This window comes from Sus scrofa, chromosome 6, assembly GCF_000003025.6.
Source record: "Sus scrofa isolate TJ Tabasco breed Duroc chromosome 6, Sscrofa11.1, whole genome shotgun sequence".
Classification (NCBI taxonomy): domain Eukaryota; kingdom Metazoa; phylum Chordata; class Mammalia; order Artiodactyla; family Suidae; genus Sus; species Sus scrofa.
Genome location: NC_010448.4, coordinates 91,039,297 through 91,050,706, shown reverse-complemented (window position 1 = coordinate 91,050,706; position 11,410 = coordinate 91,039,297). Strand labels below are relative to the sequence as shown.

Sequence of the window (11,410 nt, the reverse complement as noted above, 5' to 3'; positions counted from 1 at the left end):
GGACCCTTGGAGCTCCCATTGTGCCTCAGTGGTAACGAACCTGAGACTAGTATCCACGAGGGCGTGGGTTCGATCCCTGGCCTTGCTCAGGTAAGGATCCAGCGATGCTGTGAGCTGTAGTGTAGGTCTTGGATGCGGCTCAGATCTGGCACTGCTGTGGCTGTGGTGTAGGCTGGCAGCCACAGCTCTGATTCGATCCCTAGCCTGGGAACCTCCATATGCTGAGGGTGTGGCCCTAAAAAGCAAAAATAAATGAATGGCTAAATAAATAAAGGACCCTTGACTATCAAAGCTCATCTTACTCTTTCTTCTGCATTCAGGCTCTGCCTTTTCCGGAGTACACAGAGGTTTAAAGGGTTTGGAAATGAGCAGGAAAGGGCACTTCAGGCTGACAGAGGAGCAGGGCTGAGTCTGGGGAGCAGTGGGGAGGCTGCTCTGACTCCATCTCAGAGATACCAAGGGAACAATGGGAACCAAAGCTGGAAGAGCGAGGGCTGCAATTTATCAGGCTGAGCCTTCTGAATTGATGGGGAAGCAGTCAGTGAGTGAGTCTGGGGTGAGGGATACCGAGCTGGTGCTCTGAAGACCTGCCTTGATGGGACGTGGGCCACGTTGCTCACCTGCCGTAAAGGTTCTCCAAGAGAAACACGTGGCCGTGTGAGATGGACCCCATTCCCCTCTCCAACACTGGCCCCAGGTATGGGGTACAACCAGATTGCCCCCGAGGGCCACTGCCTGAGTGCTCCCTCCATCTGGGTCACTTTCTGTGCGGAAGGTCACTTCTGCCAACACCGGCCTCATCCTCAGCTGCACCTCCCACATCCTAGATGGCTCATTGGAACCTAAGCACCCCCCCCTCCCAGGGCCCAACCATTCCCCTCCTCTGTGCCTTTGCACACAATTTGCTTTTTTCAGCTGCACCCATGGCATATGGAGAGTCCCATGCTAGGGACTGAATCGGAGCTACAGCTGCTGGCCTGCGCCAGAGCCACAGCAGCAAGGAATCGGAGCTGCATCTGGATCCTTAATCCACTGAGCGAGGTCAGGGATCAAACCCGCATCTTTGCAGACACTATGTCGAGTTCTTAATCCACTGAGCCACAATGAGCACTCTCTCTTTATTTCTTTTTTTTTTTTTTTTTTTTTTCGGCTGTGCCTGCGGCACGTGAAAATTCTCTGGCCAGGGATTGAACCCGGACACATCAGCGACCTGAGCCCTGCAGTGACAGTGTTGAATCTTTGACTGCGCCGCAAAGGAACTCCTGCACACAGTTTTCTGTTCAAATACTCAGTGTCCTTTTCCTTCCCCAACAGACTCCTATTCATCTGTCAAAATCCAGTCCAATGACTTCTTTTTTGTCCTGCACCCTCTGTGGCTCGGAAGCAAGATCCTTCCACTGGACCCTGACCGTCCCTTCCACCTGTCCCCACTGCCATTGCCTGTTCTCACTGGGTAAGCTTCAGGTGCACGGGGAAGAGGTATGGTGCAGGCCCTTGAGCTGCTCCTGCAGGTGGGCAGGCTAGAAAGGGCCCAGATTGGAGGGGGCATGTGATCTACACCTGCCTCCCCAAATTCCAAGGGGTGCAGGCCCATTTGAGCTGGGCTCTGAAGGGCTTGGCTGGCAGGCAGGTCGCCTGGGGAGCAGCATTCAGGAAGGACATGTACTAGTGGGGAATGAGGCCGGGGCACTGGATGGCCTTGGGGCAGGATGGGGACAGACACTGATTTGGCCACTGGTTAGCAAGCAGGTCAAGGGGGCTGGGGCAGTGAGGATGGAAAGAAGAGACTGGTGTTGAGGCATTTCAAAAGGCAGGGTGTGGAGTTCCCATTATGGCTCAGTGGTTAACGAATCCGACTAGGAACCATGAGGTTGCGGGTTCGGTCCCTGCCTTGCTCAGTGGGTTAACGATCCGGCGTTGCATGAGCTGTGGTGTAGGTTGCAGACGCGGCTCAGATCCTATGTTGCTGTGGCTCTGGCGTAGGCCGGTGGCTACAGCTCTGATTGGACTCCTAGCCTGGGAACCTCCATATGCTGTGGGAGCGGCCAAGAAATGGCAAAAAAACCCCAAAAAACAAACAAACAAAAAAGTCAGGGTGTATAGGACTCAGGGCTGGTGAGAGCAGTATGTACGAGTCTGAGGTTTCTTTTTGTTGTTGTTAGTGTCTTTTTAGGGTCGCACCCAAGGCATATGGAAGTTCCCAGGCTAGGGGTCAAATCGGAACTGTAGCCACAGCCACAGCAATGTGGGATCCGAGTCACGTCTTTGACCTACACCACAGTTCAGGGCAATGCCGGATCCTTAACCCACTGAGAGAGGCCAGGGATCAAACCAGCATTCTCATGGATACTAGTCGGTTTGTAACCCACTGAGCTACAACAGGAACTCCCGGGTTTGCGGGTTTAAGGTGCTGCCTGGAGTTGGAGTTGCAGTTGCAGAGGTTAAAGACAGATTATCCAGGCCTGCAAAGAAAGCCTGGGCAAAGCCACTGTCCTCCCAACCCCCACCCCAAGGCACATCACGACACTATCAGTACACACCTTGCTTGTGATCAAGTCCTGTTTATTTTAGAAGGATAAACAGTGGAACTAGGAAGGAGTGATGAGAACAAGACCCTGGTCCCCTTGACAGGGCCAGATCCAGCACAGGCTCTGTCTGTGTATATGGTCAAGGCCGACCCAGCAGCCTCGACCAGCCTTTTCCTAGGAGAACAGGGTGTGTGGACAACTGGGCAAAGGTGACTCTTCCGTGGGGGTGGGGTAAATTGTCTCCAAGTCCCTCTAAACCAGGTGAAAGAGACCAAAAGGTTCAAACACCCATGGCCAAGAGCACCCCACGCTGGCTCTGTCTGTGCCCGGGGCAGGCCGCGTTCTGGAGGGGAAGCTGTGGTGCTCTCTGGTCACCTGGAAGACCCCAGGTGTTCAGGAACAACATGCAGCGAGGCCCTATGCCCAGTACGCAGCTGCTTCCCCTAGCCCCAGTTCACCTCTGCAGAGCCTTCAAGGAGGGGACATCAAAGGCAGCAAGACGTCCCCGGGCCCACCGCGGGGTGACATAACCCCAGGCCCTTACACGTACTGTTTCTTGGAAGCAGAGCTGCTGGGGCGACTGGGGGGTTTCCGGCCACTCTGGGGGGGTGGGTCCAGGAAGAGGGGGGGTCTGGAAGATGCCAGCCTCTCCTCCGTAGTCAGGTTGGCCCAGTTCTGCTCACTGGACGAGAGCCCGTTGTAGGTGGGGCACGGCGGGGATGAGGGGCCCTCGCCCATGGGGAGGTAGAAGAAGACCTGGTCAGCGTAAGGCTCCGAGGAGGTGCCCTGGGCGGGGGGTGTGTCCTGGTCCCTCCGGGCCCTGATGCCCCGGCTGAGGCAGCGGCACAGCAGGTACGCCAGCTCCAGCAGGTTGAGCACCAGGGAGATGAGTCCGACCACCAGCATGAAGATGATGAAAATGGTCTTCTCTGTGGGGCGTGAGACGAAGCAGTCTACGAGGTAGGGACAGGGTGAGCGCTGGCACACAAACACGGGCTCCATGGTCCAGCCATAGAGACGCCACTGGCCATACAGGAAGCCTGCCTCTAGCACACTCTTGCAGAGCACGCTGGCCACATAGGTGCCCATCAGGGCCCCTCGGATTCGCAGGTGACCATCCTCGGCCACTGAGATCTTGGCCATCTGTCGCTCTATGGCTGCCAGCGCCCGTTCCACGCGTGGGTCCTTGGCTGGCAGCGCCCGCAGCTCCCCTTCCTTCTGCCGCAGCCGCTCCTCGCGCCGAGACAGGTAAATGACGTGGCCCAGGTAGACCAGGGTGGGCGTGCTGACGAAGAGGAACTGCAGCACCCAGTAGCGGATGTGGGAGATGGGGAAGGCCTGGTCGTAGCACACGTTGGTGCAGCCTGGCTGGGCAGTGTTACACTCGAAGTCCGACTGCTCATCGCCCCACACCGACTCGCCCGCCAGGCCCAGGATGAGGATGCGGAAGATGAACAGGACCGTCAGCCAGATCTTGCCCACCACGGTCGAGTGCTCCTGGACCTGGTCCAGCAGCTTCTCAAGGAAGCCCCAGTCGCCCATGGCTCCTGGGCCTCTGTCTGCAGGGAGACAGGGGACACGGTCAGCGAGGCATCCTTTTCAGCTGTCCTAGCAACAAGCCCGGCTGGGGGTGGGTGGGGGGAAGAGACTGGCCACGCCCGTTTTACCTGGGGGGAGGGGGAGGGGAGGAAGGAGGTCCTGGAGGGGAAGAGATTGGTCTGGGGGCTCACAGACAGCAGGACTACATGCAGATCTCTATGATGCTTGCTAAGCTCTGGCAAGGGTACAGCTAAGGTCCCTGTCTCGTCACATCTGTGTCCCGCTTGTGCCCAGCTGCAGTCCCAGGACGACCACAGCCCAAGGAGATCTGAATCAAGCCTAAGGGAACAGAGAATTGGAGGAACTTATCCAAGGTCACACAGCTGTGCCATGCCCCTCCCCCCTTTTGCCCAGGACAGGCTGTCCCCAGACAGTGGGGGTGGGGGTGGTGCTATCTTCAGCTTCTCAGGGGGCTCAAAGCCTCACATCCTGGCTCCCTTCTGAGTCAGTCCTCACCCAGTTGACCTCACTCTAACCTCTGAGTTTGTTGGGGGGGGCGGCATGAAGGCACGTTAGACACTCCAGGCTGCCTCCTGCATTAGCTCCACCTGTCAGCAATAGTGACCACCTGCCGTTTAAGGACCGACACTGGATCGGGTCCCCTATCTCCATCCCCTCCCCCTACCAAAGCTATTGCTGCCAAATTCTAGACTCTTGAAAGGAACTGTCATAGCAGGGTGGAGGCATGGGCCACAAAGTTCCCAGGACATCAGGGGGAGAGTGGGGGGAGGAAGGTAGGGCAAAGGGGAGGGGAAGGCGCTTCTTTTCCGAGAGAGCAAAGCTGGTTTAGATCAGGGCTGGAGCCAGACCTGGGTTCAAATCATGACTTTCCTACTAATGGGGACCTTGGATAAGTGATACCTCTTAGCACCGCAGTCTCCTCTCCTGTAAAACGGAAATAACAATATCCCTACCTCCTAGGGTTATAAGGATACAATGAAAGCAGATGGGAAGCTGGTTTAGCACAGAGGATGGCCCAGGCAAGCTGGGTGAGCGTGGCGGCCGTGGGTTCCCCCAGCAGCAACCCTTAGCCTGTGGCAGGTGGCAGCCGATTCCTGCCTGCCCTCCGCTGGAGTTGGCACCCCAGCCCCCTAGCCCCACTCACCTCCTGCCTGCCTGCTCCGCGGCCCAGGTGGCGGTGCGGACACACGACGGCCGGAGCGGCGCCCGCGGGAGCCCTGCTGGACGGCGCCTGGCGGCAGGGGCGCCTTAAATAGCGCGCGGGGCGGGGTAGGGGCAGGAAGCGGCGGGAGGGCGGCGGGCGCTGTTCCCAGCGGGGAGGGACGGGAGATGCAGGCTCCCTGAAGCCACTCAAGGAAGGGGCCTGGGAGGTTGCACCGGGAGTTGGGGTCGGGGCGTCGGGTGGGGGGGATGAAAAGGATGAGAAACCTCCACCTTTCCCTTCTGCTCTCCACCGTCTTCCAGCCAGCAAACTCTCCTAGCCTCAGCTTCTTTGTCTGTGGAACAGGGGTCCTCCGAGGCGAAGTTTTTTTCAGAGTGGCTGAAGCTAACAGCCAGCACTTTCTGATCTCAGGCAACTGGCCTAAGGGCCTCTGAGAGATGGCAGGTGGGATGAAGGAAGGGCATCCTCCTTAACCCTGGGTGCCTACTGCCCTCAGTCCAAAGGGAGATCACTCATTTGTGGGGTGGCCGCTGTGGACCCCAGTACGGTGGCAGCACTTGGTCATCAAGACGCGTTAGGACATAGGGAACCAGGCTGGGAGAGAGGGGTTATAATCTGCCCTCCCTATAGCATCTATGGGGAGCTGGGATCTCTCCACCACAGAATTCTCCAGCATCCCTTCTCCCGGGCCGGCTATGCAATCAGGGGGCACTAGACAATGCCCATGGACCACTTGAGACTGAGTAGGGTGGACTCTCCCCATCTTTAGCTCATGCCTTTAAATACCTTTCAACAAGGGTGGAGGGGAGACATTGGAGGAAATGAAAGGGGTGGGCAGAGCCCACCGCTGTTCATTCAAGCATCACCCTGTCTGTGAACATTCATGTGCTGTGGACATTGTAAGTGGAACTGGGGATTTGACCATAAACCAGCCAGATGTGGTCTCCGGCCTGGGGCGCTCAGCGGCTGGGGCAGGAGGCAGGAATAGAGAGGGTACTGGCCCTTGGGTATGAGTAAATGGGGAAAGTTCTGAGAACTGTCAGTAGGGGTGGGGGTGGGTCTTGGTGAGAAATGTTTCTTGGGAAAGACTGCATTAGCCATGTCGGTGGAAATAATAAACAGTCTACAAGAGGAATGGAAGAGAGTTTTATTTGCGATTAACTGCGGACTCTTGCCTGGGAGACGGCCTCCCAGATAACTCTGAGGAACTGCTCTGGAGAAGGGTGGATTTCAGCACAATTTATATCTTGTTATCTTGTCAGAGCAAAGAACATCAAACACATCAGGGGTCCATTCCTTCAAGGTTTCAAAAAAAAAGACAAACCAGACCAGCATGTACAGGGCGAGTCAGCATGGCCTTGGTACCTGGGAAGGGAGGCATGATGTAGTCTTTATTTATTTATTTAGTCTTTTTGCCTTTTCTTGGGCCACTCCCGTGGCATATGGAGGTTCCCAGGCTATGGGTCCAATTAGGGCTGTAGCCGCCGGCCTATGCCATGGCCACGGCAACGCGGGATCCGAGCTGCATCTGTGACCTACACCACAGCTCACGGCAACACCAGATCCTCAACCCACTGAGCAAGGGCAGGGGTCGAACCCGCAACCTCATGGTTCCTAGTTGGATTCATTAACCATTGCGCCACGATGGGAAGGCCCATGTAGTCTTTATTTTTTAATTTAATTTTATTTTTTTGTCTTTTTTTGCCATTTCTTGGGCCACTTCTGCGGCACATGGAGGTTCCCAGGCTAGGAGTCAAATCGGAGCTGTAGCCACCGGCCTACACCAGAACCACAGCAACGCAGGATCTGAGCCATGTCTGCGACCTACACCACAGCTCACGGCAACACCGGATCCTTAACCCACTGAGCAAGGCCAGGGATCGAACCTGCAACCTCATGGTTCCTAGTCAGATTCGTTAACCACCGCGCTACGACGGGAACTCCCCATGTAGTCTTTATTTTTAACCTGACGTTCTTTACTTCTGGTCAATGCACTCTTCTCTAAAATAATTGAAGCAGATGTACAGTGTACGTTTGATGGGCACAAATAGGCTGTTTCAGTTAGTGTAAAATTCAAGTTAACTCAGGTAGACGCTAGAATGACTTCCCCTTACTCTAGTATGTGAAGCAATCTTTCATCAGCCGGTCAGGGAGAGCATTCTAGGCAGAAGAAACAGCCTGAAGAAGGGCCCAAGGATCAGTGGCTGTGAGGTCCTGACTTCATTGGCTTTGGTGGGCCGGGCGAGGAGGGCCTAGAAGTTGAGACTTTGCTGTTGATCCCTGTGCCCTGTGCCCTAGCTCCTATTGTGTAGGGCTGATGGGAGATCCAGTCAAAGCACATATGCATATTAGTACCCACAAAGGTTTCCAGTGGATGATGGCTAAAAACATTATAACAAAACCATTTGGACGGGAGTTCCCATTGTGGCTCAGCAGGTTAGGAACCAGACTATTGGAGTTCTTGTCGTGACTCAGTGGTAACGAACCTGACTAGTATTCATGAGGACGTGGGTTCGATCCCTGGCCTCGCTCAGTGGGTTAAGGATCTGGTGGTGCCGTGAGCTGTGGTGTAGGTTGCAGACACGGCTTGGATCCTGTGTGGCTGTGGCTGTGGCGTAGGCTGGAAGCTGTAGCCTGGGAACTTCCATGTGCTGTGGGTGCGACCCTAAAAAGCAAAAAAAGAAAAAAAAAGCAAAGGAAGAAAAGGGAAAGTGGCAGGTGGGGTCTGAGACCTGGGGCTGGTGGCCGAAAGATCCTGTGTTTCTCAACGCCAAGATTCCATCTTTGGACTCCCAGTGCCCCAGGGTGGGTCCCTGAGGGTCCTGCCTTCAGCCTGAGCAGGACAGCCAGTGTGGTGGACTTGCTTTGACCTCAGGACTTCCAGATCAGGCTGAGCTGTCTTCCCCTTCCAGGCCTGTCCCTCAGGGCCACGTTGAGCGAAACCTCCTGAATTCCCAAAGCTGACAACTGCGCCCACTTAGTTTTGACCCCTGAGGGCATGAGAACGGAGGTCCCCAGAGGCAGGTTCTCACCACGCCCCCACTGCAGCCTCTGCTCCCAGAGTTCCTCTCCTGTGGCTGGGCCCTCCCAAAGCCGTTCTGATCCCATCTGCTGGGAAGGAGGGAGGAGCTGCCCTCACCCTCACCCCTTCCTCAGGGGCTCTGGAGGTCAGGGTTTGAGTGACCCCACCCCTTCCCGGAAAGGCGGAGCCAGGGCCAGCCCAGACAAGCCCATGACCTGGCCATTCCACCTGGGATGTGTCCCCAGATCCCCACACCTCCCACCATTCCCACTGCCCTGACCCTGTTGAGGCCACCACCTTAGCGGCCTCCCAGCTGGTCTTCTGGCCTCCTGGCCTCCAGGCCTCCAGCCCCGCCCTCCTCCCCAAGCCCAGCCTCCACCCTTCCCCAGAGATCTGACCACACACCACCTGCTCAAAGCCCTTCTATGGCTCTCCTTTGCCTCTTGACCTCGGCCACCTCTCCAGCCTCATCCCTTTTCTTCTTTCACCTGGTGATCCAGCCATACCTGACTCTGGCTTTTGTCCGCGTGGTCCCCTCTGCCTGGAGCGCCCTCACATGCTCAGCCCCATAGCCGTTCAGGACTTGGCTCAGTGTCCCTTCTCCCAGAAGTCCCCTCGCGGGCCTCCTCTGGCTTAGGGATGCGTTTGTGCTCTCCACAGCTCACCTATCGCTCCTGGGTCACTGTTTGCACCGTGTTAAGTGCAGCAACTCTCCAGAGCATTCTCATCTTGCAAAACTGAAACTCTGCGCAGAGGAAATACTCCCCATTTCCCCTCCCCGACCCGGGGTGCAGCAGCAGCGTTTACATGGCTTTGTCTCGACCCCTCCCCCAGGAGTCTGTGCGCTCCTTGAGGGCAGGCAGCGGGGACGTGCTTACACCCCCAGCTCCTAGCCGGGTACCAGGCCCATATACAAATTTATTAACTCCACAAATATTTACTGAACACCCTTCCTATTGCGGAGGGCGGGTGGGAGAGCCAATCAAAGCACAGAGCATCATATGTAGCGCACACAACGTTTTCCAGTGGGTGGTGGCTAAAAACATTGTTAACAAAACATTTGGGACAGGAGTTCCCATTGTGGCTCAGCAGGTTAAGAACCCCACTGGTGCTGTGGTTCTGTCCCAGATGATAGGTCAACCAGGGAACAGCGATAACAAAAATCCCCATCTGTGGATTTTATAGCAGGAGGGAGACAGACAAAATACAGAACCTGTTAGATGGTGATAAGTGCCAGGTGGGAAGTAAAGCAGGAAAGGAGGATCGGGGTGCAAGGGCGGTGGTTTCAGTTTTGAATTGAAGAGAGTCTCCCAAAGCAGCTGGCCTTTGATGCAGGCCCGGAACGAAGGGAGGGAGCCCCATGACTCTCTGGGGGCAAGCACATTCCAGGCAGAGGGAAAGTGAGCGCAAAGGCCCTGAGGCCGGAATATGCCTGGTGTTTTCTGCCCGAGGCTCAGCAAGGAGGTCCTCACGTGACTGAGTGAGGTCAGCCAGGCGAAGAGGTGCGTTCTCCAAGGGGACAGATAGGACAGGTCTTGTAGGCCCCTAAGGGCCTGTGTGAGATGCCTCTGGAGGTTTGGGGCAGAAGAGTGACATGGGCTGACTTAGGTGTTCCGGGAGCACGCTGGCTGCTGTGCGGGAATCGTCTGTGGGGCTGGGGGGTGGATGCAGTCCATCCCCCTTCAGTGGAGGACTCACTGCCCAGCTGTGCGGAGTCCGGCCCCCCGACAACCTCCAGCTCTTAGCCCTTTGGGGTCTGCTTCGGCCGTCCAGGTGGACAGGCTCTGCTTGGGGTGGCCCCAGGCAACAACAGAGCCAGGTAGTGGTGGTGGTCAAGGGCCTAGTTGTTTCCATCCAACGTGGATCGCCTCTCATGGACCATCTTTGTCTGATGGGCACGAGCTCCCGCTAACGGGTCTTGTCACTGGATCCTGCCTCCTCCCCTCTCTGGTCACGGGTGTTACTCCCCAGCGCACCCTGGGCATGCCTGACTCTACCCAGAGTCGAGGGCAGGAGGCAAGGAGATTGTGGCAGTGACCCAGGTGAGGGATGCTGTGACAATACCACAGGCTGAATGGCTTAAACAACAAGAATGTATTTCTCGTGGTTCTGGGGACTGGAAGTCCAAGACCAGGGTGCCAGCCTGGTTGGATTCTTGGTGAAGGCCCTATTCCTGGGTTACATCTGGCTGTCTTCTCAGTGTGTCCTCACACGGCAGAGAGAGAAAGACCATCCCCCTGGTGTCTCTTCTCCTAAGAGCACTAATCCGCCCTCATGACCTAATCACTCCCCAAAGGCCCCACCTCCTAATGCCATTACCTGGGAAGTTGGCATTTCCACTCATGGATTCCGGGGAACATATTCAGTCCATGTCAGGAGGCTTGGATCAGGGTTATGATGCAAAATAATCCCTGGCCTTGCTCAGTGGGTTAAGGATCTGGCATTGCCATGAGCTGTGGTGTGGGTCGCAGACACAGCTTGGGTCTGGCATTGCTGGAGCTGTGGCGTAGGCTGGCAGCTGAAGCTCTGATTGGACCCCGAACCTGGGAACTTCCATGTGCTGTGAAAAAAAAAAAAAGCAAAAAAAAAAAAAAATCTCTGTTTACCTTGGACTGCAGGGTGGCTGTTACATTTTGCAGTAGACATGGACTTGAAGAGGTGTGTATGAAATCTCAACTATCATAAGTGCTATTGATAGATCCTCATGTGATGGGAGAAGAGATGGAGGTGTAAAGAGAAGGCCCCGGGGACATGAGAGCCACCTTGTGGTGACAGTGATGTGTGCTGGAGACTCTGGATGGTGCAAACAACACATGCTGTGTGGAAGGCATGAGCAGCAGGGCTACGGATGGACAGATGGACGGATGGACAGCTCTCAGGCCAAAGCAGGACGCTCAGGGCTGGAATATTCTCTCATCTGTAGTCTGCAGAAGCGGAGCCAGGACCCAAGGCTCCATCCGTGCTGGGATAGCCCATGTTCTCTGGTTGCTCTGACCTCCAAGCTACCCTTGTCCAGGCTACAGGAATCACCTTGGAGGTTGCTGGAAGGCAGAAAAGAGGTGGCAATCACGCCTCCCTGGGACCTTTGTAACTATCTGTTGCAAGCTGGGACTGACCCAGGTGACCTGGGCAGCAGGC

General features: G+C 56.0%; 1 protein-coding gene across 1 annotated transcript; it reads right to left on the bottom strand.

Annotated features, from left to right (window-relative positions):
* GJA4 (gap junction protein alpha 4) lies at positions 2,546-5,277 on the bottom strand. Its single transcript, NM_001244224.1, is given in 2 exon segments — positions 2,546-4,087; positions 5,233-5,277. A coding segment is annotated over 1 exon segment (1,002 nt). The 5' UTR covers positions 4,071-4,087; positions 5,233-5,277; the 3' UTR covers positions 2,546-3,068.